General features: G+C 42.7%; 9 protein-coding genes across 9 annotated transcripts; 1 reads left to right on the top strand and 8 right to left on the bottom strand.

Moving 5' to 3' along the window:
• Positions 1-249: 249 nt before the first annotated feature.
• BDB00DRAFT_878061 (GPI biosynthesis protein Pig-F) lies at positions 250-1,254 on the bottom strand (the record flags this gene model as incomplete). The annotated part of the gene is made up of 5 exons (XM_053127690.1): positions 250-363; positions 443-551; positions 638-757; positions 874-962; positions 1,048-1,254. 5 exons carry the CDS (start codon positions 1,252-1,254, stop codon positions 250-252), a joined length of 639 nt encoding a protein of 212 aa, XP_052974124.1.
• BDB00DRAFT_851566 (uncharacterized protein) lies at positions 1,250-2,791 on the bottom strand. Its single transcript, XM_053125517.1, has 2 exons — positions 2,676-2,791; positions 1,250-2,559 (listed from the first exon to the last, which is right to left on the bottom strand). Exon 2 carries the CDS (start codon positions 2,507-2,509, stop codon positions 1,580-1,582), a length of 930 nt encoding a protein of 309 aa, XP_052974123.1. The 5' UTR covers positions 2,510-2,559; positions 2,676-2,791; the 3' UTR covers positions 1,250-1,579.
• A 1,584-nt stretch (positions 2,792-4,375) lies between these two features.
• Positions 4,376-5,201, bottom strand: BDB00DRAFT_851557 (uncharacterized protein). Its single transcript, XM_053125516.1, has 2 exons — positions 4,797-5,201; positions 4,376-4,705 (listed from the first exon to the last, which is right to left on the bottom strand). Exons 1-2 carry the CDS (start codon positions 5,061-5,063, stop codon positions 4,460-4,462), a joined length of 513 nt encoding a protein of 170 aa, XP_052974122.1. The 5' UTR covers positions 5,064-5,201; the 3' UTR covers positions 4,376-4,459.
• BDB00DRAFT_89681 (uncharacterized protein) lies at positions 5,152-6,647 on the bottom strand. Its single transcript, XM_053128518.1, has 3 exons — positions 6,477-6,647; positions 6,276-6,363; positions 5,152-6,157 (listed from the first exon to the last, which is right to left on the bottom strand). Exon 3 carries the CDS (start codon positions 6,154-6,156, stop codon positions 5,275-5,277), a length of 882 nt encoding a protein of 293 aa, XP_052974121.1. The 5' UTR covers position 6,157; positions 6,276-6,363; positions 6,477-6,647; the 3' UTR covers positions 5,152-5,274.
• A 5,533-nt stretch (positions 6,648-12,180) lies between these two features.
• On the bottom strand, positions 12,181-13,329 carry BDB00DRAFT_878057 (P-loop containing nucleoside triphosphate hydrolase protein; the record flags this gene model as incomplete). Its single annotated transcript, XM_053127689.1, has 1 exon — positions 12,181-13,329. One exon carries the CDS (start codon positions 13,327-13,329, stop codon positions 12,181-12,183), a length of 1,149 nt encoding a protein of 382 aa, XP_052974120.1.
• Positions 13,330-13,468: 139 nt separating this feature from the next.
• BDB00DRAFT_878056 (uncharacterized protein) lies at positions 13,469-14,554 on the bottom strand (the record flags this gene model as incomplete). Its single annotated transcript, XM_053127688.1, has 1 exon — positions 13,469-14,554. One exon carries the CDS (start codon positions 14,552-14,554, stop codon positions 13,469-13,471), a length of 1,086 nt encoding a protein of 361 aa, XP_052974133.1.
• Positions 14,555-14,614: 60 nt separating this feature from the next.
• Positions 14,615-15,786, bottom strand: BDB00DRAFT_964555 (ribosomal protein L1/ribosomal biogenesis protein). Its single transcript, XM_053129771.1, has 5 exons — positions 15,712-15,786; positions 15,519-15,649; positions 15,136-15,399; positions 14,967-15,065; positions 14,615-14,893 (listed from the first exon to the last, which is right to left on the bottom strand). The coding sequence occupies exons 1-5, from the start codon at positions 15,733-15,735 to the stop codon at positions 14,665-14,667; spliced, it is 747 nt and encodes a 248-aa protein (XP_052974119.1). The 5' UTR covers positions 15,736-15,786; the 3' UTR covers positions 14,615-14,664.
• On the top strand, positions 15,787-16,611 carry BDB00DRAFT_851525 (uncharacterized protein). The gene is made up of 3 exons (XM_053125515.1): positions 15,787-15,953; positions 16,049-16,334; positions 16,426-16,611. Exons 1-3 carry the CDS (start codon positions 15,857-15,859, stop codon positions 16,475-16,477), a joined length of 435 nt encoding a protein of 144 aa, XP_052974118.1. The 5' UTR covers positions 15,787-15,856; the 3' UTR covers positions 16,478-16,611.
• Positions 16,612-17,055: 444 nt separating this feature from the next.
• BDB00DRAFT_878053 (kinase-like domain-containing protein) lies at positions 17,056-18,626 on the bottom strand (the record flags this gene model as incomplete). Its single annotated transcript, XM_053127687.1, has 6 exons — positions 17,056-17,094; positions 17,197-17,296; positions 17,379-17,709; positions 17,807-17,926; positions 18,025-18,316; positions 18,423-18,626. The coding sequence occupies 6 exons, from the start codon at positions 18,624-18,626 to the stop codon at positions 17,056-17,058; spliced, it is 1,086 nt and encodes a 361-aa protein (XP_052974117.1).
• Positions 18,627-20,102: the final 1,476 nt, after the last annotated feature.

The raw sequence follows: 20,102 nt of genomic DNA, 5'->3' as shown, positions 1-20,102 counted from the left end.
ATTTCCATCTCCTATCCCACCATTGGTAACTCCAAGTTCCATCAAGATACACGTAGAACTCCCGTATCTTCTATTAATATGGATAACCTAAATAGTAAATGAATACATCATTATTCGGTACACATCATAACTCCTAACTACAAATGGGCAAAACATTCATGCCAAAGCCTCAGGCTAGACGTGTACTACTGAGTGGATTCCTTCCTTACCACAAAAAAATGAACCCAGGGCTTTATAAATCCTTATTTTTTATTCACTTTTCCTCTTGTTAAGTATGTGCTTGAAAGAAGACCAACCAAATGCAGTGGCAACACCCACTGCATGACCCAAATAGGTTGAAATCACGCATGAAATAGGCCATGCCTGCAAAACAGAAACCAAATTAGTAAGAATCAGCAGTACTCATCATCTCGAGTAATCACGAGTTTTTCTTTTCATTTACCTGCCAATCTCTTTCCCAATCCAACGGAAGCACGATTGCCCCAATCCATGCACCAGACAGGGCGCAAATCGTTTGAGAATAAGCATAGATCTCGGATCCTGTAGTGGGGCTTTTGAATATGTACATTTTTAGATAAGCGTTTATCAGCAAAAGCGGCTTTGTTTTTCTTGGCATGGTTTTGATGTACTGTTGTACCTGTGTTGCAAATAGCACTTCGTCCAAACACTCGTACCAGCCGGTGAGAGTGCAGTAAAACTAGGAATTAGTGCCAGGACAGCTAAATAGGCGGCAAATGCAAGTGTATGATTGAATTTTCTATATGATATTGAGAAATAAGGTATCAGCATCCACGATCTCTGTTTTTTTTATATTGAAACAAGCACTTTATTTTGCACGTATATACGTGTGTTTTTAATGCTGTCTTAACTTACTCGACGAGCGAAGCACCAAATAATACAATAAACCCGTGAAGAACAACTGTGCCCACTGCTGTCACGAGTAACGCATTACCGATTGAGATCTATAAAACAAAGCAAACTTTCATGTTATCCGAATCTCTATTATATATAAATATACTATATTCGTTCAAGAATTGTTCTGCGTACCACTGTGGTTTTAAAGCTGCATCGTTTTACAACTGACAGCATGAAGGTCAAGATGATTATATGACCTGCTAGTACTAGAGGTATTGCTGTTGTTAAAGTTTCTAATGGATCTCGTAATAATCGCGTTGATGGCATGTAAAATGTGGCTACATAGTTTAAGGCTATGCCAAGAATGCCAGCGAATAGCTGAGGCAGAGCTGGCAACATGGTGTGTGTGTGTGTGTATATATAAGTTACGTGTTAGCAATAAGTAATAAGAGTCGGAAAGAGGGCTCTCCGCCTACTATTGAATTTGGAATTTTCCGTATGGCGATTCAAACAGAGCAGGCTCTGATTCTTTTACTGTAGTCCATCATATTACATGATTGTATGTACATTTAATTGTTTTGGGGAAGGGATGGATGGATAGGCGAGTTAGATATACACTGACATCATATAGTAAATTCATAGCATAATGCTACCGACAATGTAGCAGACGCGATTAGAAAAGATCATGCATCCATTTAAAGAAATGCAAGCAACTTCACGCGTTTCAAGGTGTCCGTGGCATATTCACGATATGAGTACTACTAGACTTTAATGGCGACGACGATGATGATGATAATGATAATAAACGGAGATTGTTGCAAGCCTTTTTTCTTTGGTGTCGTTTAAGCGAGTCGAGGCGAGTGAATTTACAATCACAGGAACACTGGTACTGCTTCTCCTGATGCACAGATTTGATATGCCGTTGCATATCCCGGTGCCGTGTAAAGTACTGGTCGCATTTTGTGCACTGACTGGCGACTGGTGATGATGCTAGCGCTGAAACAGGGGTCGTCCTGATACGTCGCAGTACGTTAAACCGTTGATTGTGCTGCCTGGAAAACTTGTCGGTTTGGTATTCTGGCCATTGTTTCTTTTCCAAGATCGATGAAGATGATGATACTGATGATGTTGAAGGTGATGATGTTGAAGACGATGATGTTGAAGAGGAGTACAAGGATGATTCTGATTCAGGAGAAGAAGGGATAGGAGGGGGAAGCATTGGGAAACTTGACGTCGGTCGTGGTTCGTTCATTGGATTATAATAGTGGCTGTCTAAGCGCATTTTTTTATCCTCCGCACTTGGCTGTTTCGGCAGTATTTCTGCTGGCTTGAACTTCATTGTTGTTGTCGTGGGATCTTTTATCACATGAAGCTCCTTTTTCCCTCTTTCCTTTCCAGCATTACCATCAACAACACTGCTAAAAGTAGCTGCCGTCGGCATAGTTGTCGATGCCATCGTTGTTGCAGGTGCTGTAACGGTAATACGGCAGGAATCCATTGAGGAGTAGGTTTTGGATGTTGGGTAAGACTCCATGACGGTAGAATCCAATGGGTAATTATGTTGGGATGACAGGTTTGTCATATAGTCTGAGTATTCTTCTTTCGTGTCTTGTTTGTTTAAGCAAGGGTATATTTTGTAGAGACGGAGAGTCATGGATGTTTAACTCGCTTTCTGTGGTAGGGACCTTGTCTTATATAACTATACTGGACCAAAAGCCTTTTTAGTAAAGCTAAGCCCGATGATGCCTAGACAGTTTAGGTTTAATGTTACGCATACAGCGGCGCCATTAGGCAACATATGCATCATGTTTACAGTATACCTTTTGCGCCACCAATTGCGACCTGCAGACCTGTTTTATCCTATTTTTGGGCGGCGCGGCCACGCGGAATCTACCAATAATAGCGTCATCGAACCTTTCACGGCGCTTGCTCGATACTTTGTTTTCGTTGTTATTGCTTGTATGATCAGTTTTGAGCATCTCAAAGAAAAGAAGAGATACATACGTTGTTTCTATCATGACTTCTTTTTTGCTTCAGGCGCATGGTCTAGTAGTAAAAACGTTTTGGCACGAGGCTCTTGTGGCAACATGCGATATTATCATTGCTGCTGCTGCAGCACTTCTGTAATGTATTCATTCTGGTTAGATCTCTGTCTGATAATTTGATAGCACATTATGTACGTAAATGACAAGATAACAACTATACTGTAACAGTGGTCTGTTGGCGAAAGTCATCGTAAAACAATAACTTTCACTTAAATATGTTTATACATGATAATCGTCGTCATCATGAATAATTACTGTTGTTAGCAAGCTGCGCGTTTCAATTTAGAAGGATATAGTAATGTCTCTTAAATATTCCCAAAAAAGGTTGATAATCTCGTACTGTACTTTGTACACAATTATGGAGGTGCTCTCTTTTACAAGGGAGACGGCGTCGCTTTTACAGATCGATTGGGCGCCAATTTTTATTTTCTGATGGCAGTTAAGAAGATGTGCTTTATCTTTCCTTTAAAAAAAGCCAAGATAGACTCTTAGATAAATGTAGGTTATAGATCCGATCTGTGGAAGATGTACCGCAAAGTATAAAGTACAAATTGATGCAAAGGGGCTGAAGGGCGTCACGTCATTCATTTTTAGTAAATCTCTACTTCTGCACAGTTGCTTGTTTGGGGTTGAATAATGGAATTCTTTCCATTACAGGAACGGATCCGGAAAATTATCCTGTGCCGTTGTTATCCAGCGCTTCTACAATACGAGAGGCGCTGTGTGCGGTTTTATTAATCACATGATGAAGACGCACGCTGATCCTCGATCCCTTTTTTATGTGACAACACCGGTCGGACATGTATATTGATAAGTTTGCCAGCAAATGTAATATGATTGACTATTTTGACACTCCTTCTTTATTCATGATTTTCGAATAAACTTTTAGAAAAGCGTATAACGATTATACAATTTAGGTGAATTGGGGCAGCAAGTTTATCGAGGAATAGGAAGATCGGAAGGGGTAAAGAAACTACCAGAACTTTACTCGATGTACATTGACTTTCAAACCCTTTGGAGACTAGTAGATAGGACGTTTCACGTTCCAGACCATTTGTCTCTCCCGTGAGAATGCTTATGCTGATTTGTTTCTCAAAACAAAGGCAGCTTGGACCGAGGGAGGTCAGTAACATTTACACCTATATATTAAGTAAAGTCAGATCTCGGATAACCTCATCCTGTTCTGTAAATAGTATTACATGAGCACAAACAAATGACTGCGTTGTTAAGGCACTACCACTACCTTGGGAAGCAAAAGCATTCCAAAGGGATAAGCTCTCATGAATGTCAAGCAATTGGATAAAGAAAGCTCGATATAGCTAACCTGAAAACTAAAAAGTGACTAGTGTGTCCATTTCCTTTTGTTCTTGTTGGTTATATTACCATTATGTTATTCGCATAATTTCATCATGCTACATGTGGTTACTGCTTATCACGTCCACGTAACCGGAGCAACATCAGAGTAGCTATAAATATTGTATATGCCATCACTACGTCGTAAGTAGAGAGAGCAAAGGTGGATCAAACGCCTACTATTATACAACCTACCGAAACGTTGCTCAGAAAATTACTTTCCATCGGAAATTTGTGCTGTACGGATCTTGTTTATGTGTATCAGCATCAATTATCACAAACAAGGTCGGTCGGTTATCTTTGTTTGCCCTATCCGTTTTCCATTGAGACGAAGCGGAACTTTGTATATGTTTAATCTTTTCAATATTTTTTGAGACCAGCACGCCACGCCATTCAGCAAAATCAAGAGAGCAAAACTTATTACACAAAACAGTGTAATATACCCACTTCAAGTGAGTATACCCCTTAGCTTTCTAGAAGCTATAACATATCAGGCATGTTAACGATGAGATTGATCGCTTGCTTAATTCTCAAACCTTGTAGCGCACTGATATCTGTTGAATTAAAGTTCTGTGTGTCATTGTCGACGGATGATACTGTACACCAAAGGAGAAGTTGTTTGCAGTCACCGTTAAATATAGTAGTTGCGCCGTCGTTTTCTAACCTATTTAGTGGTGCCGCTGGATATCTAAATAACAAAATATTTGTCAAAAAAAAAGAAGTTCTGTGCATAATATTTGTTTGTCCTAACTGCTGTCTAAGTTTACACAGTATAACTGACAAGCTGCAACCATGTCGTTTTCGAGCCATAGTAACCACGGATCGATGTGATAAACCACAATCCGGGGCTCACGGTAATAATTTACAGCGGTATGCTTTGATACCGTACGATCTCTGTACTAATTACCCATTGATAAAACCGGGCATATTTAGCCCAAGGAATAAAGCATCCGTGTAATTTTATTATAAGCAGTAAATATGTCAGTTTTCAATAATCAAGAAAAGCAGGACTAAACTACAACTACTGGAGCCTGTCTTTGTTCTTGGCTACCCATGTTTCAAATGTTTCGGGTTTCCTACCCAACAATAGAGGAAGACCACGTGTCACGGGACTAACATCCTGGTAGGATGCAAGAAAATAGGCAGTTGCGTGTGGAAAATTTGCATTAACCAAAGAGTCGTACAGCTCCTGCACCGGAAGTTGCCTAAAAGTAATAGTACGACCCAAACCAGTGGACAGTATGGCTGCACGTTGCGAGGGTGTGCTAATTTCACCCACAAGCTCGTAAGCGGCGTCTCCATGCTTGTCAATAGGCTCTTGCAGAATGCGGACTGCCACCTGTGCAACGTCGTACGGAGAGATCCATTCTTGTGGTTCGTCAGCGGCCGCAGTATCGATTAACAAAGGAGGTTGGCCTTTGAGCGCATCCAAGTGGAATAGAACATTAGACATGAAATTGGTGGGACGCAAGGAGACATATGCGCCACGGTCCGGAATTGCGAAGATAACCTGCTCGGCTTCCAGATGTTCGTCAATGATCCTAAACTTGCGCCATGGCAACGCTTTGGCTGAAATTTCGACGACTTGTTTGACTCCTGCTGCATAAGCTTTCTTGCTGATGGCGATTTTTACACTTTTTAGTTCTGGGACGTCGCCAACGAGTAGGAAAAGACGCGTATGGCCTACAATCGCCTTTTCCAGTGGTGTAAGGTCGCTATAATCTCCTTGGACTATTGTCGGCGTGTTGCTGCTGCTGCTGCTGTCTTTTTGTACCACTTTATGAGGAGATCGGGTATAAAGAGTGACTTGCGCACCACTCTCGACCAGATCATTAAGAACAGTTGCACCAATGTTGCCAGTGCCGCCAACTACAAAAATGCGCTCGTCGGTTTTATTCTCCATGCTTATTCGGTTGAAAAGATAAAAAAAGGTGAAGGAATTGGGCGTGAGAATGAGTAAGTGATAGAGGTCGGACAACCCGCAAACGCAAGAACAAGAAAAGGACCTTAAATAAGTTTTACGTTGCAAAATGGCAGGCCTTCTTTTCATATCGACAGAATATCTTGTAATTACTAAGCCGGCACCGAGCTCCGTTGGTTGATTGCCATGCTATAAACATATGTAAGTCAATACTGAGGCTTTTACAATTCTCCTTACCTAAATAGAGCGATATGGGAACATCTCTATACTCTAATATTTTTAAATGGCTTCATTACACATACCTGATAGACCTAGATTTTCTTACTGTTCTAACACTTTTTTCTGGTATGCAACTAATTTATTGTTTGATGCCGCACTGATGTTACCAAACTCACGTTCGATTCAAAGTTTAAGGCACCAGTGCTGGCAAAAAATTTGACATATGATGGAAAGAGGGTAGTAGAACATGAACACCAGCAACTCACGAGGTCAGTTGTTGTATTATACTGTGACCGGGACATTAACTACTTTTTTGTATGTACATATGCGTTACAATGGATACCTCATGTGAATAATTGGAGCGTATCACTGAACGTTCGCTGGCATCTCCACAGAACATCAGTCCCTTTGATATTGGTGTACAGTATAAGCCCGATAAGTTACGTGGTTAATATTCATGATATGATTTAGATTTGGAAAAAGTATCACTATTGGTCACCAACGTTATCATGCGCCTAATGTAACAAGCATCATATGTGTTTCATCTCGAAACCGGTTTACCATGGCATAGAGCCCAAGCACTTGACCCTTGCTTCAAATAACATGACAAACAATAGCGAATATATATTATGCTACTATTTCTTAGTAGCATCAAGAACATGAACGTAATTTATCATACATGTTTGGGCGATTTCCTAAGGATTATCATCAAGTGTAGAGGGTAAACACAACTAGCTTTCATATTGTTATGAAAATCAACGTGAAACCAAGATGCTACGCCTCAGTAATGATAATGTAGCTTTTATTAAACGTTGTTTGTAAGATAAGAAATGGTTGGGAAGTTGAGTACAACAACTACAAATACCAATAAGAGCGGGAACACAACACGCGTACGGGAGAGTGACTCCGTGACGAAGTGTAAGCTCTATCTTTTACGACGACTTCCGTTTCGGTATAACTACAGAATGCACTGCCGACAACGACAGCATCAGTAATACCACTTACAGCATCAAGTTGTAACGAGTGAATTTCGTTAGTGATTCGAAGGCGTTTCTCTACGACTGATTCATTCTTGTACAGTTATATTGACGCCAATGTATACATAGTACAACTTAATATCAACAGTTGCGGTAGCTCTCCCAAATGCATCAGATCTTGGTTCGAAATGGACAAGCATGATATGGTGCAGGTCATCCTAAACCGTATATTTTTAAGAAACGGCCAATTTTTGAATTTCAAATTCCGCTAATGTATATGCATTTTATTCCATTATTCATTTACTTTGACTCGACGATGCGAGTTGTATTTTTTTACTACGTGGAGCGCTTCTCGTCCTTGAAAGCCCTGATAATAAGCATCTATAAATCTCCATGCTTTTCGTTCAAAGTTATGTATCATCGTTAATGGAATCTCGTCAAGGACTTTTGGAACAGTTACTTGTAGGCTTTTTAGGCTATAGTCACACCGCTTGCGAACTTCGCATTTGGCAGCACCCCAATATCTTTCGATAAAATTGCATTCACAGTGGTACTTTGGATAGCGTTCTGCGATATGGCCAGCCTTGATAACTACGTCTTCGATTGCGCTTCTCATAGAGGAAAAGTCAGGTTGAGATCCGAGTAGGCATATAACGGCGCGGCTATATCTTTTGCCGATATAATGACGTCTTTTGATTGGCTGCAGGGCTGCATAGGGATGGCCAATTTTAGGGCGAACTTATAAACTACCCAAAACTTTGAACCACTATACTCTCTCACAAATATCACTCTGAATAAAAATCTGGCGCGTTAGAATTATTCTCTAACATCTAAAAAGGCGTTTTAACGCATTAAAATTTGATAACATACATTTTTCGTGACTAGTAGCATTTCGAAAATAAGGTCTCAGCATATACGGTTTAAGGTAACCTGCACCATAGTCCCACTTGCTTAAGGTACTGCACGCGTTCGAGTGATGTCAGGTTCAAGGATGTGGTACTTTAAATATGGTTGTGAGTCAATGAACGTATACGGCTATTGATGATCACCAAAAACACGTGAGTACCGAGACATTGCAACCGTGCAGCGCCGTTATGTCTTTTTCAGGAGGTGGGGTCAGTTGCCCTGGATAGCGCTACATATAGTTGGCCATGAGCGAAGACATATTCTGCACGGCGGACACCAACATATTGCAGGGTTTGCCCTTGCGCTTTGTGGATGGTCATTGCAAATGCCAGGCGAACAGGGAATTGCGTGCTTTAAATTGGATAGGGGATTGCGATGGTGTGAGTGTTATGCGAGAGATTAAGACGATGTTGCCGGCATGAGGTTCAGTGGATATTTCAGCTTCAAGTACATATCGTTGGAAAGAGCGTACAATCAGTCTTGTCCCATTGCAGAGACCACTTTGGGTCCGCAAAAGCATAACTGGGCAACCAACTTTGAGTTTTAGCAAATGGAATGGGAGGTCAGATGGACTCAAGGAATTGAGCATCTCTGGTGGGTATGTAATTTGATCCTTGGATCATCCACTGTATCAGCGCTCTGGAAGTCGTGTACAGTGCCTGGCAAATGGTCGAATATCAATTTGTTGATTGCTGTAACGTCGACATTATTTGGAGTCAATATAGAGCGACTGATGAGGTAATTACGATCCACGTGTGGTGCGTTGAGGTTGCCGTAAATCGCTTCTACGAGCTCGTACGTGTTGTAATGTGGCATGAGCATCCGATCTGGTAGCCGGACTCTGTCATCAGTGGTTGGCACCTACAGCTCAGCACCATCACCGATGCAAAGTAAATACTGCATAAACTGGCCATGCTCGTTTGTGTCATTGGTGTTGGCAGGTTGTTGGACGCGCATGTTGGTTTCAAGGCGGTGGACGGTGACACTGGGCCAAATTGATGAACGATTTAGATACTACTGTACGATTTGCGAGCGCGATGCATTTGGTATGATATCATAGGAAGGACCTATCAACAGGTTTGATGCAGATACTTTGATGTAAGTACTACCGCTCGATAGTAAAAGGATGCAAAGTAGAAGAGAGGATACAATGTTGTATACCTGGCGAAAGGCAACACCAAAGACCATGATTTCTTATCAAATGGAACATCGGCAAGTGCGGGATCGTCATGTCTCATGGGATCTTGGATACTCCTGTATACATAGTGTAGTGAATACGTTGATACTTGTATTGATACTTGTATTTAGCGTGTTTGAAGCGACCAGACTTCTCGGACGATAAAGAATAGAAGTGAGCTTTATATCGTGTTAGTGACGGTTATCCCCTTGAGTCTTTCCTCGATGCGATACCCGTCTACTCACATAGTCATACATTCGTGTAGAATATATTTTCCGATCTGGAGGAGCCACACACCTCGGCGCGTAATAAACGTGAGAGAGTAATCTGATTGGATAGATGAACTGGCTCGAATGCCGCGTAGCATGTGTGTTCATTACTACTATATAACCGCGCAGCCGCAGCAATCATACCGCTCTTCTTCCTCTTCGTCAACTTTTCTAAACCAAAGCTATTCAGTTTGAGTGTCATTGGAACGGATTAGAGAATCGAAGAGTGTATGATATGTTCATGGTGGTGAGTGAGAAGAGCGTATGCAACCGGTTGTGAGTATACAATGATTTCTCAAGATCTGTTTATCTCAGTTTCTTTCTTTTTTGACATAGACTTTCTTCTCGTCTTATACCTGGTCCTTCTCTCCTTCACGTTGGCTCACTCAAAGCACAAATGCAAGTGTAAGTACACTATGGAAAGAGTGACGTGTACTTTGAGGTTTTGCATGTGGATGTGATATACGAAAGAAGATCTGAATTTTGACGTGTCCAAAGAAGTGTGTGTACAGCATACAGCCGCTAATGTTATCCTCCTTTCTTCTCTGCTACTACAGAAGGAATTCTGACTTTATGATACGGTTGTTTCGGCTTAGTATTTGCATACCACCCATAAGCACAAGCAACAACTGTAAGTACGGTAGGGAATGAAATGTGAGCATGAGCTGGAGAGAAGTCGAGTGTCTGTTGGAGGTGCTGATGCCATGACGTGTCAAGAATAGTTGCATATTAAGAACAGCCTGCTCATGATCTTTCTTCTTTTCTTTCTACTTCAGGTTCCGTTTTATGCTGGTTGGGTTCATCGTGTCCGGCGGACAAGTAACATATAGTAAGTATAAGCAAAAAAAGGGGACGTGAACATTGGTAGGTGAGTAGGATGGCCTGGGTGCTTGGGATGACGTGCCAAGGGTGTGTAGTGTGCGCAGCAGCGTGACGGGAAAGGGTTCCTGACCATGACGTGTGCAGTATGGCAGTCTCTCAAAAAAAATTCTTTCTCTCCTCCCCTTTCTTCTCTTATTCTTTTTTTCAGAATTGGTCGTGCCCTTCTTGCTTTTCCTCTCTCTAACTCAAGGCTCTCTTCCTCCAAGCCAAGGATGTCATAATAGTAAGTATCGCTGTGCTTGTGTTTGTCTTTGCGTGTTTGAAGAACCAGGAAGATGGCTGCCGTGACATGTCAAAAAGTGTATGCAGCTGCTCATAGATGTTTTCGTTTTTCTAATAGAGGATGGCTCTGCGGTGATCTGTTTGAACTTGGATTGGCTTGGACCCCATCTCTCTCTGTCTATAACTTTGCTGTGAAACGACAAAACAAATGTAAGTCAGCTTGGGATGGAGGAGGATGGTAATGCCGTGTCAAAAATAAAGATAGCACAGTGGGTGCAGCCCTCTAATGATCTTTTTTTTATCCAGCTAGAAGAAGTGTTTCTGTTCTGGCTGCGATTCTCTGCTCTACACTGGCTGGGTGTTCGGTTCTCCTGTGTCTCATCGTAGAAGTATGGGTAAGTATAGCACGATAGAATCTTGTATGTGTGTGGTTTAACAGTTTCCCATTAACTGTTCATCTCTTTCGTTTCTCGGAATGGCGATAGTGCACAGACATTTCCATGCTAGTCAAGATTGATGCTCCACTGTCATCCCGCTCCTAGAAGCCGACCTGTCAAGTAGTCTATCGGCAGTGGTCAAGATCTATCCATCCATCTGGACGGTGGCGTGTGCTTTTTGCTTTGACTTGGACCTGAGGAAGTCGTTAAAAGCCTCATATTCTCCTTTGCATTCTTATAAATATCCTCCCTCCCCTTCCCCTTGCTCTGACCCAGGAAGTCGTTAAAAGCGTCTATTGCGTTTTTATATAGTTAATCCCCCTCCTCTCCCCTTCCCCCTTGCTTTTCTTCCACAGTTCCAAGTAACCTCTGTCTCGACCCATCTTCGAATGTTGCATCGTTTCACGCGAACGGCTGTTTTTTTTTCACTCAGGCTGCCTCCGGGCGTAAGTCCTGCTTTCCTTTCATATTCCCCGTGCCCACGGGTAAATAGTGCGGCGTAAGTACTTGCTTTCTCTCTCTCACTCTCCGTGTGCGGGTGGAATTATGTGGAAAGGGTAGGGTTTCCTTTTTTGTGAGTTATAAATCGTAAAACTGAACATGCATAATCAGCTGAGAGTTTTCAAGCTTGTCTCGCCCCCTTATATCAGTACTTCCTTTAATTCACAATGGCTGGCAAATTGTCTAATGGACGTTGCCACTCTGTTATTTTCAACCATAAAAAAAAATAAATATTTTTCGAAATGCATAATCAGCAAAAGTGGAACTGACATAGTAACCATTGAGTCATTACAACAGCAAGCTTTTCTGTCGTAACTTCAACAGAGGATTAGAAAGACAGAGCTTTATAACAGAGCTTTATAACAATTACAACTATATATACTTAATCTCTATACATGCTAAACACTACATACAATTCATTTTGCTGCACCCGCAAGTTTAAAAGCTGCATCGATGATGCGTCTACGGCGCGAGATTCCAAGACTCAGTAGTCCGATCATCGCGCAACTGAAAAGGAAACGTTTGGCGCTGAAGCGAGCGATCGCGCCTCCTCCGCTGCCACCATCGCCACTGCCGCCGCCGCCGATCTTTGGGCTGTCCACAAGCACCGTTTCCTTCATATGCTGTGTCCGGATAACCCGTCTTTCCTGATCCAAGACGAGCCGTAAATGCCGCTCAAGTCCGCTGTATCCACCATCCGCTCGCTTTTGTCCTTCATATGGCTTGAGCGTTTCGCCTCGCAGGCCCTGGCCGAAGAATCCAACGCGATCCAGTCGAGGGAGATACAACTCATAAGCCGGCATATACGTATCCACAAACGCACGAACGCTTTCGTCTGACATGCCATCTACACTACGGGTCGATTTCATATGATGTTCTTGCTGCAATCGCCAGTTGTACACTTGTTCTGGATCCGCCGGAGACAGATGGATGAATATATCGAAAAATGCATAGAGATCATCCTCATACTGAGCCAAGTTGCGATTGATTTGTTCCAGACTTGCGAGCGGCTGCAGTGCCATTCGTCCTGTAGCTTCTTGATACATGCGTTTGAGCTCGGCCGGTGGCAATGGCTTGAATCCTTGCGACCATCCTTCAAACAAAATAACATCGTAGGGAGCATAAACTGTCTTCCACTGAGACTTGTCGCGTCGATCGCCCAATCCTCCAAAGCATGACTTGTCATAGGATGGAATAGCGACAGACGTGGTCTCTGGATCCAAAAGTTGGGTAAATGTAGACCGGGCGAGTGGAAGATCATGCGAACCCGGTTGGCCACGGACCTGCAGGAGCTTGTTATTAGGGTTTGTAGCTGCGAGGTTGGCCTGGTCGTTTCTCGTCAGGTAAAAGTCGTCGAGCGAAAAACTGACGACGCTGAGGTTGTGTGGCTCATTACTGAGCAAATGCACGAGGGTGTCGCAGAGTGTCGTCTTGCCACTGCCCTGGCAGCCCGAGACACCAACAATGAAGGGCCGGTTTGGTAAATGGCGTTGTGCGCGATCTTGAAGATAAGCGTCACGGTGCTGCGAAATGTGTTTCAGAGATTGTTCGACCTGTGGAAGCATACTGTACGATTGCATAACGGAAAAACAAGCTATACGTTAACTCGGGGCAAAGGAGCTTTTTATTATTACGGAGAGAAGGAAAAAAATGTGGGGTTGCGCAAAAAGAGGAAGTTAAGCGTTACGAAAGAAGGAAGGGAGGTTACACAGGTTGGTTGCTGGTGTTGTCGTTGTCGTCGTCTCCAGGCATCCAATTTGAAGGAACAGCGCCAGCGCGTCGCAAGTGGACCACCATCTCCTCAAACGTATCTTCATAAACGCCAAAATGCCCAAACGCCATCATCTGGTCTGCAAGCTCGGTCAGTCGCATAACCTTGCGTTGCCGTTCGGCCTCTTCTTCTTCTGAACCCTGCTTCTGCTGCTGCTTCTTGTTCCGGTTCTTCTTTTCCATCAGCTTTTGCTTCCATTTGGGCATCTTGGCCGTTAAGCTACTGCCACCTCCCAGTTTACCAATGGCTTGATTCACATTTTCGCCTGGCTTCAAATACTTGACCAGCTCGCGATATACGTCAGTCTTGGTCTGTGGCACGTTGGCCTGTCGTTCTGCCTCTTTCAACGCTTCTTCCTGTTCTCGCCGCACCTGGGCGTCTTTAGCCATGGCCATATCTTTGCGTGAAACGCCTTCCATCCACCGATCATGATATGCCTGTGGATCTGTCTTGTTGATATGATAGTTTCCTTGTTGATCGAAACTGCCCTCTTCCATTTCCTGCCGCATATTGAACGCCGTCAATTTGGGCTCCTGGTTGCCTTCTTCATCACCGGAATTCACGTCGCGTGAATCTAACTCTTGTCCTTCAATTTCACCCAGCTCTAATAGACGTTTTCCTTTGCTGCCTTTTGACTTTTGGGGTTGTGTCTCGGCCGGTGCCGTGTCTGCAAACATGTCAAAATCGTCGTCCTCGGCTGTCGCAGCTACCTTTTTGCCTTTGTTCTTTTCTTGATCACTATCTTCGCCTCCATCGGAATCACTGCTGTAAGCACCACCACCCACTTCTTCGTCATCGCTAAGCTCTTCGGTATTGACAGCACCGCGTCGTTTTTTTACTGGCTCGAGTGCGTCTTCATGATCAAACTCGAAATCTTCGGCTGCATCGGATGATGACGATTCTCGTTGTCCTCGTCGTTGTTGTGGTTGGTTCTTAAATCGCACTCGTTTGGATGAGGATCCATTGTCGAAATAGTCCTCGTTGTCAAAAGATCCTTTGGTGCGTTTTGTACCAGCCATACTGTGTAAAGTGTGGTATTTATTGGGGTTTCGGATAGGATGAAAATATGGTCAAACTAGCCCGACGCGCAAACAATTTTTTATGCCGTTCTTGTATTTACTTTTATTAATTAATAATCTTCCCATTCCTCTTCCTCGTCTTCAATTTGCTCTTCTTCTTCTTCGTTCTTTTGTCCACCCTCGTATACGGGCAAGCTCGTTGACTCGGATGTCTTGATATGCAGTGACCGGATGTTCTTGGATCCACCATATACACCCTTGAGAATATGTGGTAATGCTTCAATGCAGTTTTCAAATGCCTGTAAATCGCTTTGTCCTGTAGTAGCAATCTTGATAGCACTAATCATTTCAATCCGATGTATCAGCGAGCCTGATTCTATCATTACTATTACTGGCTTTCTAGTAAACTTACTAGTAATTGCCATAGTTGAAATGCATATACGTTGATCGTACTGCTCGCAGAATTTCTTTTTGCAGATCCTCCTTTGTCAAATCTACCGGCATAGGCTCTCTTATAAAGTTCTTCAAGTTAGTTAAGCTTATTAATTTGTGAATCGAAGTGAACCTTTACCGTTACGTACTTTCTCTTTTTAAAGAACTCCTTGCCCAGTATCCGTGGTAACAAATGAGCAATCCGTTTATCAGTCAAAAACGCGCCATATTCTGAGAACAACTCTCGCTTCTTTTCCGGTGATGCGTATTCCTTCTTTAATTTGGAGATACCAATAACTTTGTGTACACCTTTAATCTTTTTGGCTATCAGTAAGTCTTTGTATGTCTTTTGTGGATCTTTGGTGAACAGACATCGTCGCGTATCCGGCGTTTGTGTTGCATGTCGAAGTGGTCTATATCACATCCATATTATTACTTTATACATTCTTTTCCCAGCTCTTCCTCCCTCTCAGTCAACCTCTTTATTTTGTTTAAAGTGAATGTGCTCAAGAAAAGTACAGAAAAGACTTACATGCTTAAGGGTGTGCTTTTGACAAGATCAATGTTCTTTTGAGTTGCGATCGTCAACCAAACTGGTTCAACTACGTTGTCGTCCTTCTTTTGTTGTTCATGTTTGTACAATGCTTTAAAAGCCTTCCGTGCCTTTTTTATAAGAGAAAAGATAATTAGGAACTAATCTCTCAAAGATATCGTGATCTATTTACCTTACTGTCATCGATCTGTAACATGCTGTCCGCAAAAATAAGTTGAAAAAAAATAATTTTCTCGAGCTGAGCTGCTTTGCTGCATCATTTCCCTCCTTTCTCGTTTTGAACCCAACAACTCACACAGCACACCTACAAACGAACAATGAAAAGCAAGCGACGACTTGACGATCAAGACGAAGACTTAGTCAATGTATTACGGCAACGATTCAAGCAAGACGATGATCAAAAACAAGCAATAGGTAAAATAACACTTGGGAGTATGGAAGCTACCCCTATGTTGTTTGAGAGATTCCTATTGAGAGAAAGAAAAAGTTAAATACTTAATATCATCCAGCGAAACAGACGTTTGGAATGCTTATGAACGCCCAACAACAGCAGCAACAACAACTAGCATTGGCGCCACAGGGCGACAAAGAGCCGTCCTATGCATTGTTCGATGATCCAGAAACCTACTCAAGTCTCGGGGCCGATAACGCATCCTCGTCACGACCATGCTATCGATGCAATCGCGGGACCGCGTGTGAGAAATGCGCGTTCTGTGAACATGCTATATGCGGAAACTGCATGCAACCGTGCAGTGTTTGTGAACACATTTTTTGCGGAGGATGCTCAACTATAGAGTAAGTGTGTGCCGCCCGCTATGAGTATTTGTGTGAGGATATATGCGCTTAGTATGGTGTTGAACTAATGAGACTGAGCTCTTCTAAAAAGTTACTCGTCATCATTTGAGCAAACATTTTGCTTGTCATGCAAAGCTGGTTAAAATCAGAACATCAGAAGGAAAAAGAAGGAAGTCGTGGTTGAACACCTCTGCTACCATTTTCATAATGCATGTGGCTGTGAGGATACATCTATACCATTTCGAACTCACGATAATATAACAAACATAGAGAGGATAAGGTTTTTAATGAAGTTGCATATAATGATAACAAAGGGGATGGAGGGGCATATATTTTGCTGTTATTAAAGACAAGGAAAACGATTGGGGATGGATGAGTAAAAACGGGTCATAGATGGTCATGCGTAAGGGATTCATATATAATAGGCCACCAGTATAGAAGCATAAGCAGGTAAAAGGAAAGTGCATGTAGTGATTTGGACGATGCCTTGCTAGCAGCGCAGTAGTGCTATGCAGCTGTATAAATCAGGGTTTCCCAAGGATTGAGAGTAGAAGATATGCCGATTAGAGCTATAGTTCCGGTCCTAGGATGGATATGGAGGGTCCGCACAGGTTCGACTTGACAGAGCAATATAAGATATAGAGTAGCAGAAGAAGAGAGACGTGTCCGCCGTTTCGTTTTTTTCTTAGGCAAAAGCATGTAAGAAGTACGCATGCTTTGGCTAGGTTTTCTTTTTGTCATCGATCATCCATGGGTGAGCCTATATTTACAATAGCAATCTTTATTTAGTCTTTCTTGCTACCTTGGTGCTGTACTTGCACTAGAGCAGCGACGTTGCCAAGTGACGCATTATGCGACATACCTTAATTTCATCCATAGTGATACGCTTGTGGGGATCTTTGGTGAGCATACGATCCAAAAGATCCGATAACTTTGGATCAGTATCCTTGGGATAGTCGATGCTGTAATTTGAAAGATAACGTTAGTTCAAACATTCCATTACATCTATCCTATCCATTAAAATAGTGGTTCAACAGTACATACCTCTTGGTTTGAATCTCTTGATATAGCTCTAACAAGCTGGGTTTTTCAAACGGCAAGTGACCGTAACAGAGAGTGTACAAGGTGACACCCATGGACCAGACATCTGCAGCAGCTGCGGGTGGTTGTTGTTGCTGAGTACTATTGCGGCAACGGCGTCGCAGAAGCTCAGGGGCCATAAATGCAGGAGTACCCGCTGATGTCGTGGGAGGCATAGGCGACGTTTCAGTGCTGCTGATGGCACTACCAAAGTCAATGACTTTGATTGTATCATCGCGCGTCAAGAGCAAATTGTCTGGTTTGATATCTCGATGAACGAATCCTTGCTGATGCACTAAAAATAGCAATTGGTTAGGGTTAGTGGTCATGGGATCACCTCTTTGTATCTCAAACACAGTGGCAAGGGGAAAATAAACAAAAAGTGTACTTACAGTAGCCAATAGCATCCACTAGCTGACTAAAGTACTGACGGCATTGTTCAGAGGAGTAAGGTTTGACAGGTTTACTCGAGCCAAGGTCTATAACCGCTCCCTTTTCCGCCATTTCCATGACTAAAGTCAAAATAGATGATAATCATAAAAGGTTTCGTTTAGTGTAAGCTGTGAAGAGACTATTATGGATTCAGAAATCCTAATGACATAGCGCATACCAAGATGAATTGAGTCGGATTCAGGATCATCAATGACTTGAACGAGTCGAACGATGTTTGGGTGGTCGAGGTGTTTCAACACTTCCACTTCATTGACAGTCGGTGCCAAGCGTCGGCGTTTGTTCTGTTGTTGTTGTTGTTGTTGTTGAGACGATGGTGACGATGAGCCAAGAGATTCTTGTTGTGGACCTGACGTTACACCAAGTCCAGAGCAGGGCCGTGGTCCTGCCAGTCGCAGAAAATCATTTTGCTGCTGACGTTGCAAACGTGATTTACTTAATTCCTTGATCGCCTGTTATGTAATAACCCGTCCATTGTCAGCTTTTTTTTATCATGTGACAAAAATAATTCTTAAGGGATGAAGAGACAGAGAGAGAGAGAAAGAAAGAATTGCTTACGTATTGGACATTGTTCTTTTTATCGACAGCGAGATGAACAACACCCGTGGATCCACTGCCGATTTCGTGAAGTAAACGATAGTTCTGGACGTAGCGTCGGTTCGTGCTGATGACTTCTGACAAGGAGCGTCGATGGAGGCGTCGTTCGTGATGTTTCCAAGGTCGGTGGAACTGAATTGCAGTTGTGTTGAACCAGCGAGTCATTGTTGATTGTTGTATTATCTTGGAGAGATTGTGTGTTGCTGGATCGAAAGCAAAGCGGTTATTCTTGCAAGTGATAAGAAAAGAAAAAGAACAAAGGTAGAAGACTCGTCTTTTTATATTAGATCCTATTTTTTGTGTGATTCGTGGTTGTGGTGTTACACTTCCCCGGCTCCTGGGTTGACTTGCTTTTCATTTCTCTTGGCTTTAAATTTTTTCCTATTTAGGAGCGGAACCGATGCTGGTGCCGGGCAAGCCAATAAAAACATTGCGTCAGTGTGCATAGCATCCAAGTTTATTTTTACCAACCACAGCAGTCTTACCAATCAACTCCTTCTTCTCCCTGCTATATGGCAGCGCCTTGGCTGCTTCGAGCAGTATGTTTGTCTTCTTTGTTCATACATGTTGCCTTTTTCTCTCTCCTGCAGCAATTGAGGGGGGGAGGGTGAACGTGGAGAGACAAGAGGAGCGGGGCGCGTCAGTGTGTTACCCATACGTTGAATGACGCTTTTCTTGTTTCTTCACGTGAAAAGCTTTTTATCATTTTCTAGGCACTCATTGTTTAGATATGCACCCTAATTAAAACCATTCTTCTCTCTTTTAAGCGCGTGACACGTATTGCTTACTTATAGACACTTTGTGGTACTGTTGTCTTTTAAGTGACACGCCTCTTTTTGTACCTAGTAAAATACTGTTGGTACCCCATCAAACAGCTGCACTTTCAGTCCGTTGTTGCCTATTTGCTTCGATCCGTGGCACCTACACGTGGCATTCTTTGGCAGACCCACATATCTGTTGTTTCCGTGGCTACCCGAATATTGATCCGGCCGGCCACTTTGCTCCGATCTTGCCCCATCACTTTTTCTCCATCGTACCATTTCATTTCATGCGCAACACAATAAGCTTTATAACTGCGACTATGTTTTAAATACGAGGGCGGAGCACTATTCATGCATGCGCTGCATAATGTGCCACATTCACGCTGTATGCTGCAGAGGAATACAATCAATTTTCGTGGGGTTGTTGCTTTAATATATAGTACACACTTGCGCAAAATTATCACGTATCATACAGATGTCATCATCCACTACTTGCTTCATATCTGTCCATATTATGTCACATACAACAAGTTCCTCTGATATATCCGTGGTGTTCCCTGTTTCAGAAATAATATTGTCGATTCTGTATCAGAGCATCATACTGTTCTTCTTATTGTAAATAAATCAGCTGGGCGTCACCAGCTTCTTCTTCATTACCATACATCAAAGTCGCAAAACAATACTTAAACAGCACAATACTGAGCCTACACATATTCGGCTATCATTGTAATTATCGTTATTACTGTCTGGACGGCGTAGTGACGAAAATGACTGCGAGCCCACATTTGTAATTCAGACCGGGTCACTTGTTGCTTGAAATATGTGATAATAGTTAATCATATTCTGGGATTTCTAGCTTCTCCTGCACTGCACTATGTAA

The sequence above is a fragment of the Zychaea mexicana genome (genome assembly GCF_025766255.1).
Source record: "Zychaea mexicana strain RSA 1403 chromosome Unknown BDB00scaffold_124, whole genome shotgun sequence".
Classification (NCBI taxonomy): domain Eukaryota; kingdom Fungi; phylum Mucoromycota; class Mucoromycetes; order Mucorales; family Lichtheimiaceae; genus Zychaea; species Zychaea mexicana.
This window is presented reverse-complemented; position numbering and strand designations above follow the sequence as displayed.

Excerpts from the sequence above, each read along its gene's own strand:
- BDB00DRAFT_851566 (XM_053125517.1), bottom strand. The coding sequence starts at position 2,509 with ATGACTCTCCGTCTCTACAAAATATACCCTTGCTTAAACAAACAAGAC.
- BDB00DRAFT_851557 (XM_053125516.1), bottom strand. The coding sequence starts at position 5,063 with ATGGCTCGAAAACGACATGGTTGCAGCTTGTCAGTTATACTGTGTAAA. Across the intron at positions 4,706-4,796 it reads ATTCAACAGATATCAGTGCG|TTGAAGTGGGTATATTACAC; the intron begins CTACAAGGTTTG and ends GGGTATACTCAC.
- BDB00DRAFT_89681 (XM_053128518.1), bottom strand. The coding sequence starts at position 6,156 with ATGGAGAATAAAACCGACGAGCGCATTTTTGTAGTTGGCGGCACTGGC.
- BDB00DRAFT_964555 (XM_053129771.1), bottom strand. The coding sequence starts at position 15,735 with ATGTTACAGATCGATGACAGTAAG. Across the intron at positions 15,650-15,711 it reads TACAGATCGATGACAGTAAG|GCACGGAAGGCTTTTAAAGC; the intron begins GTAAATAGATCA and ends CTTATAAAAAAG. Across the intron at positions 15,066-15,135 it reads GAGTTCTTTAAAAAGAGAAA|AGAGCCTATGCCGGTAGATT; the intron begins GTACGTAACGGT and ends GAACTTTATAAG.
- BDB00DRAFT_851525 (XM_053125515.1), top strand. The coding sequence starts at position 15,857 with ATGAAAAGCAAGCGACGACTTGACGATCAAGACGAAGACTTAGTCAAT. Across the intron at positions 15,954-16,048 it reads TGATCAAAAACAAGCAATAG|CGAAACAGACGTTTGGAATG; the intron begins GTAAAATAACAC and ends AATATCATCCAG. Across the intron at positions 16,335-16,425 it reads GGAGGATGCTCAACTATAGA|TTACTCGTCATCATTTGAGC; the intron begins GTAAGTGTGTGC and ends TCTTCTAAAAAG.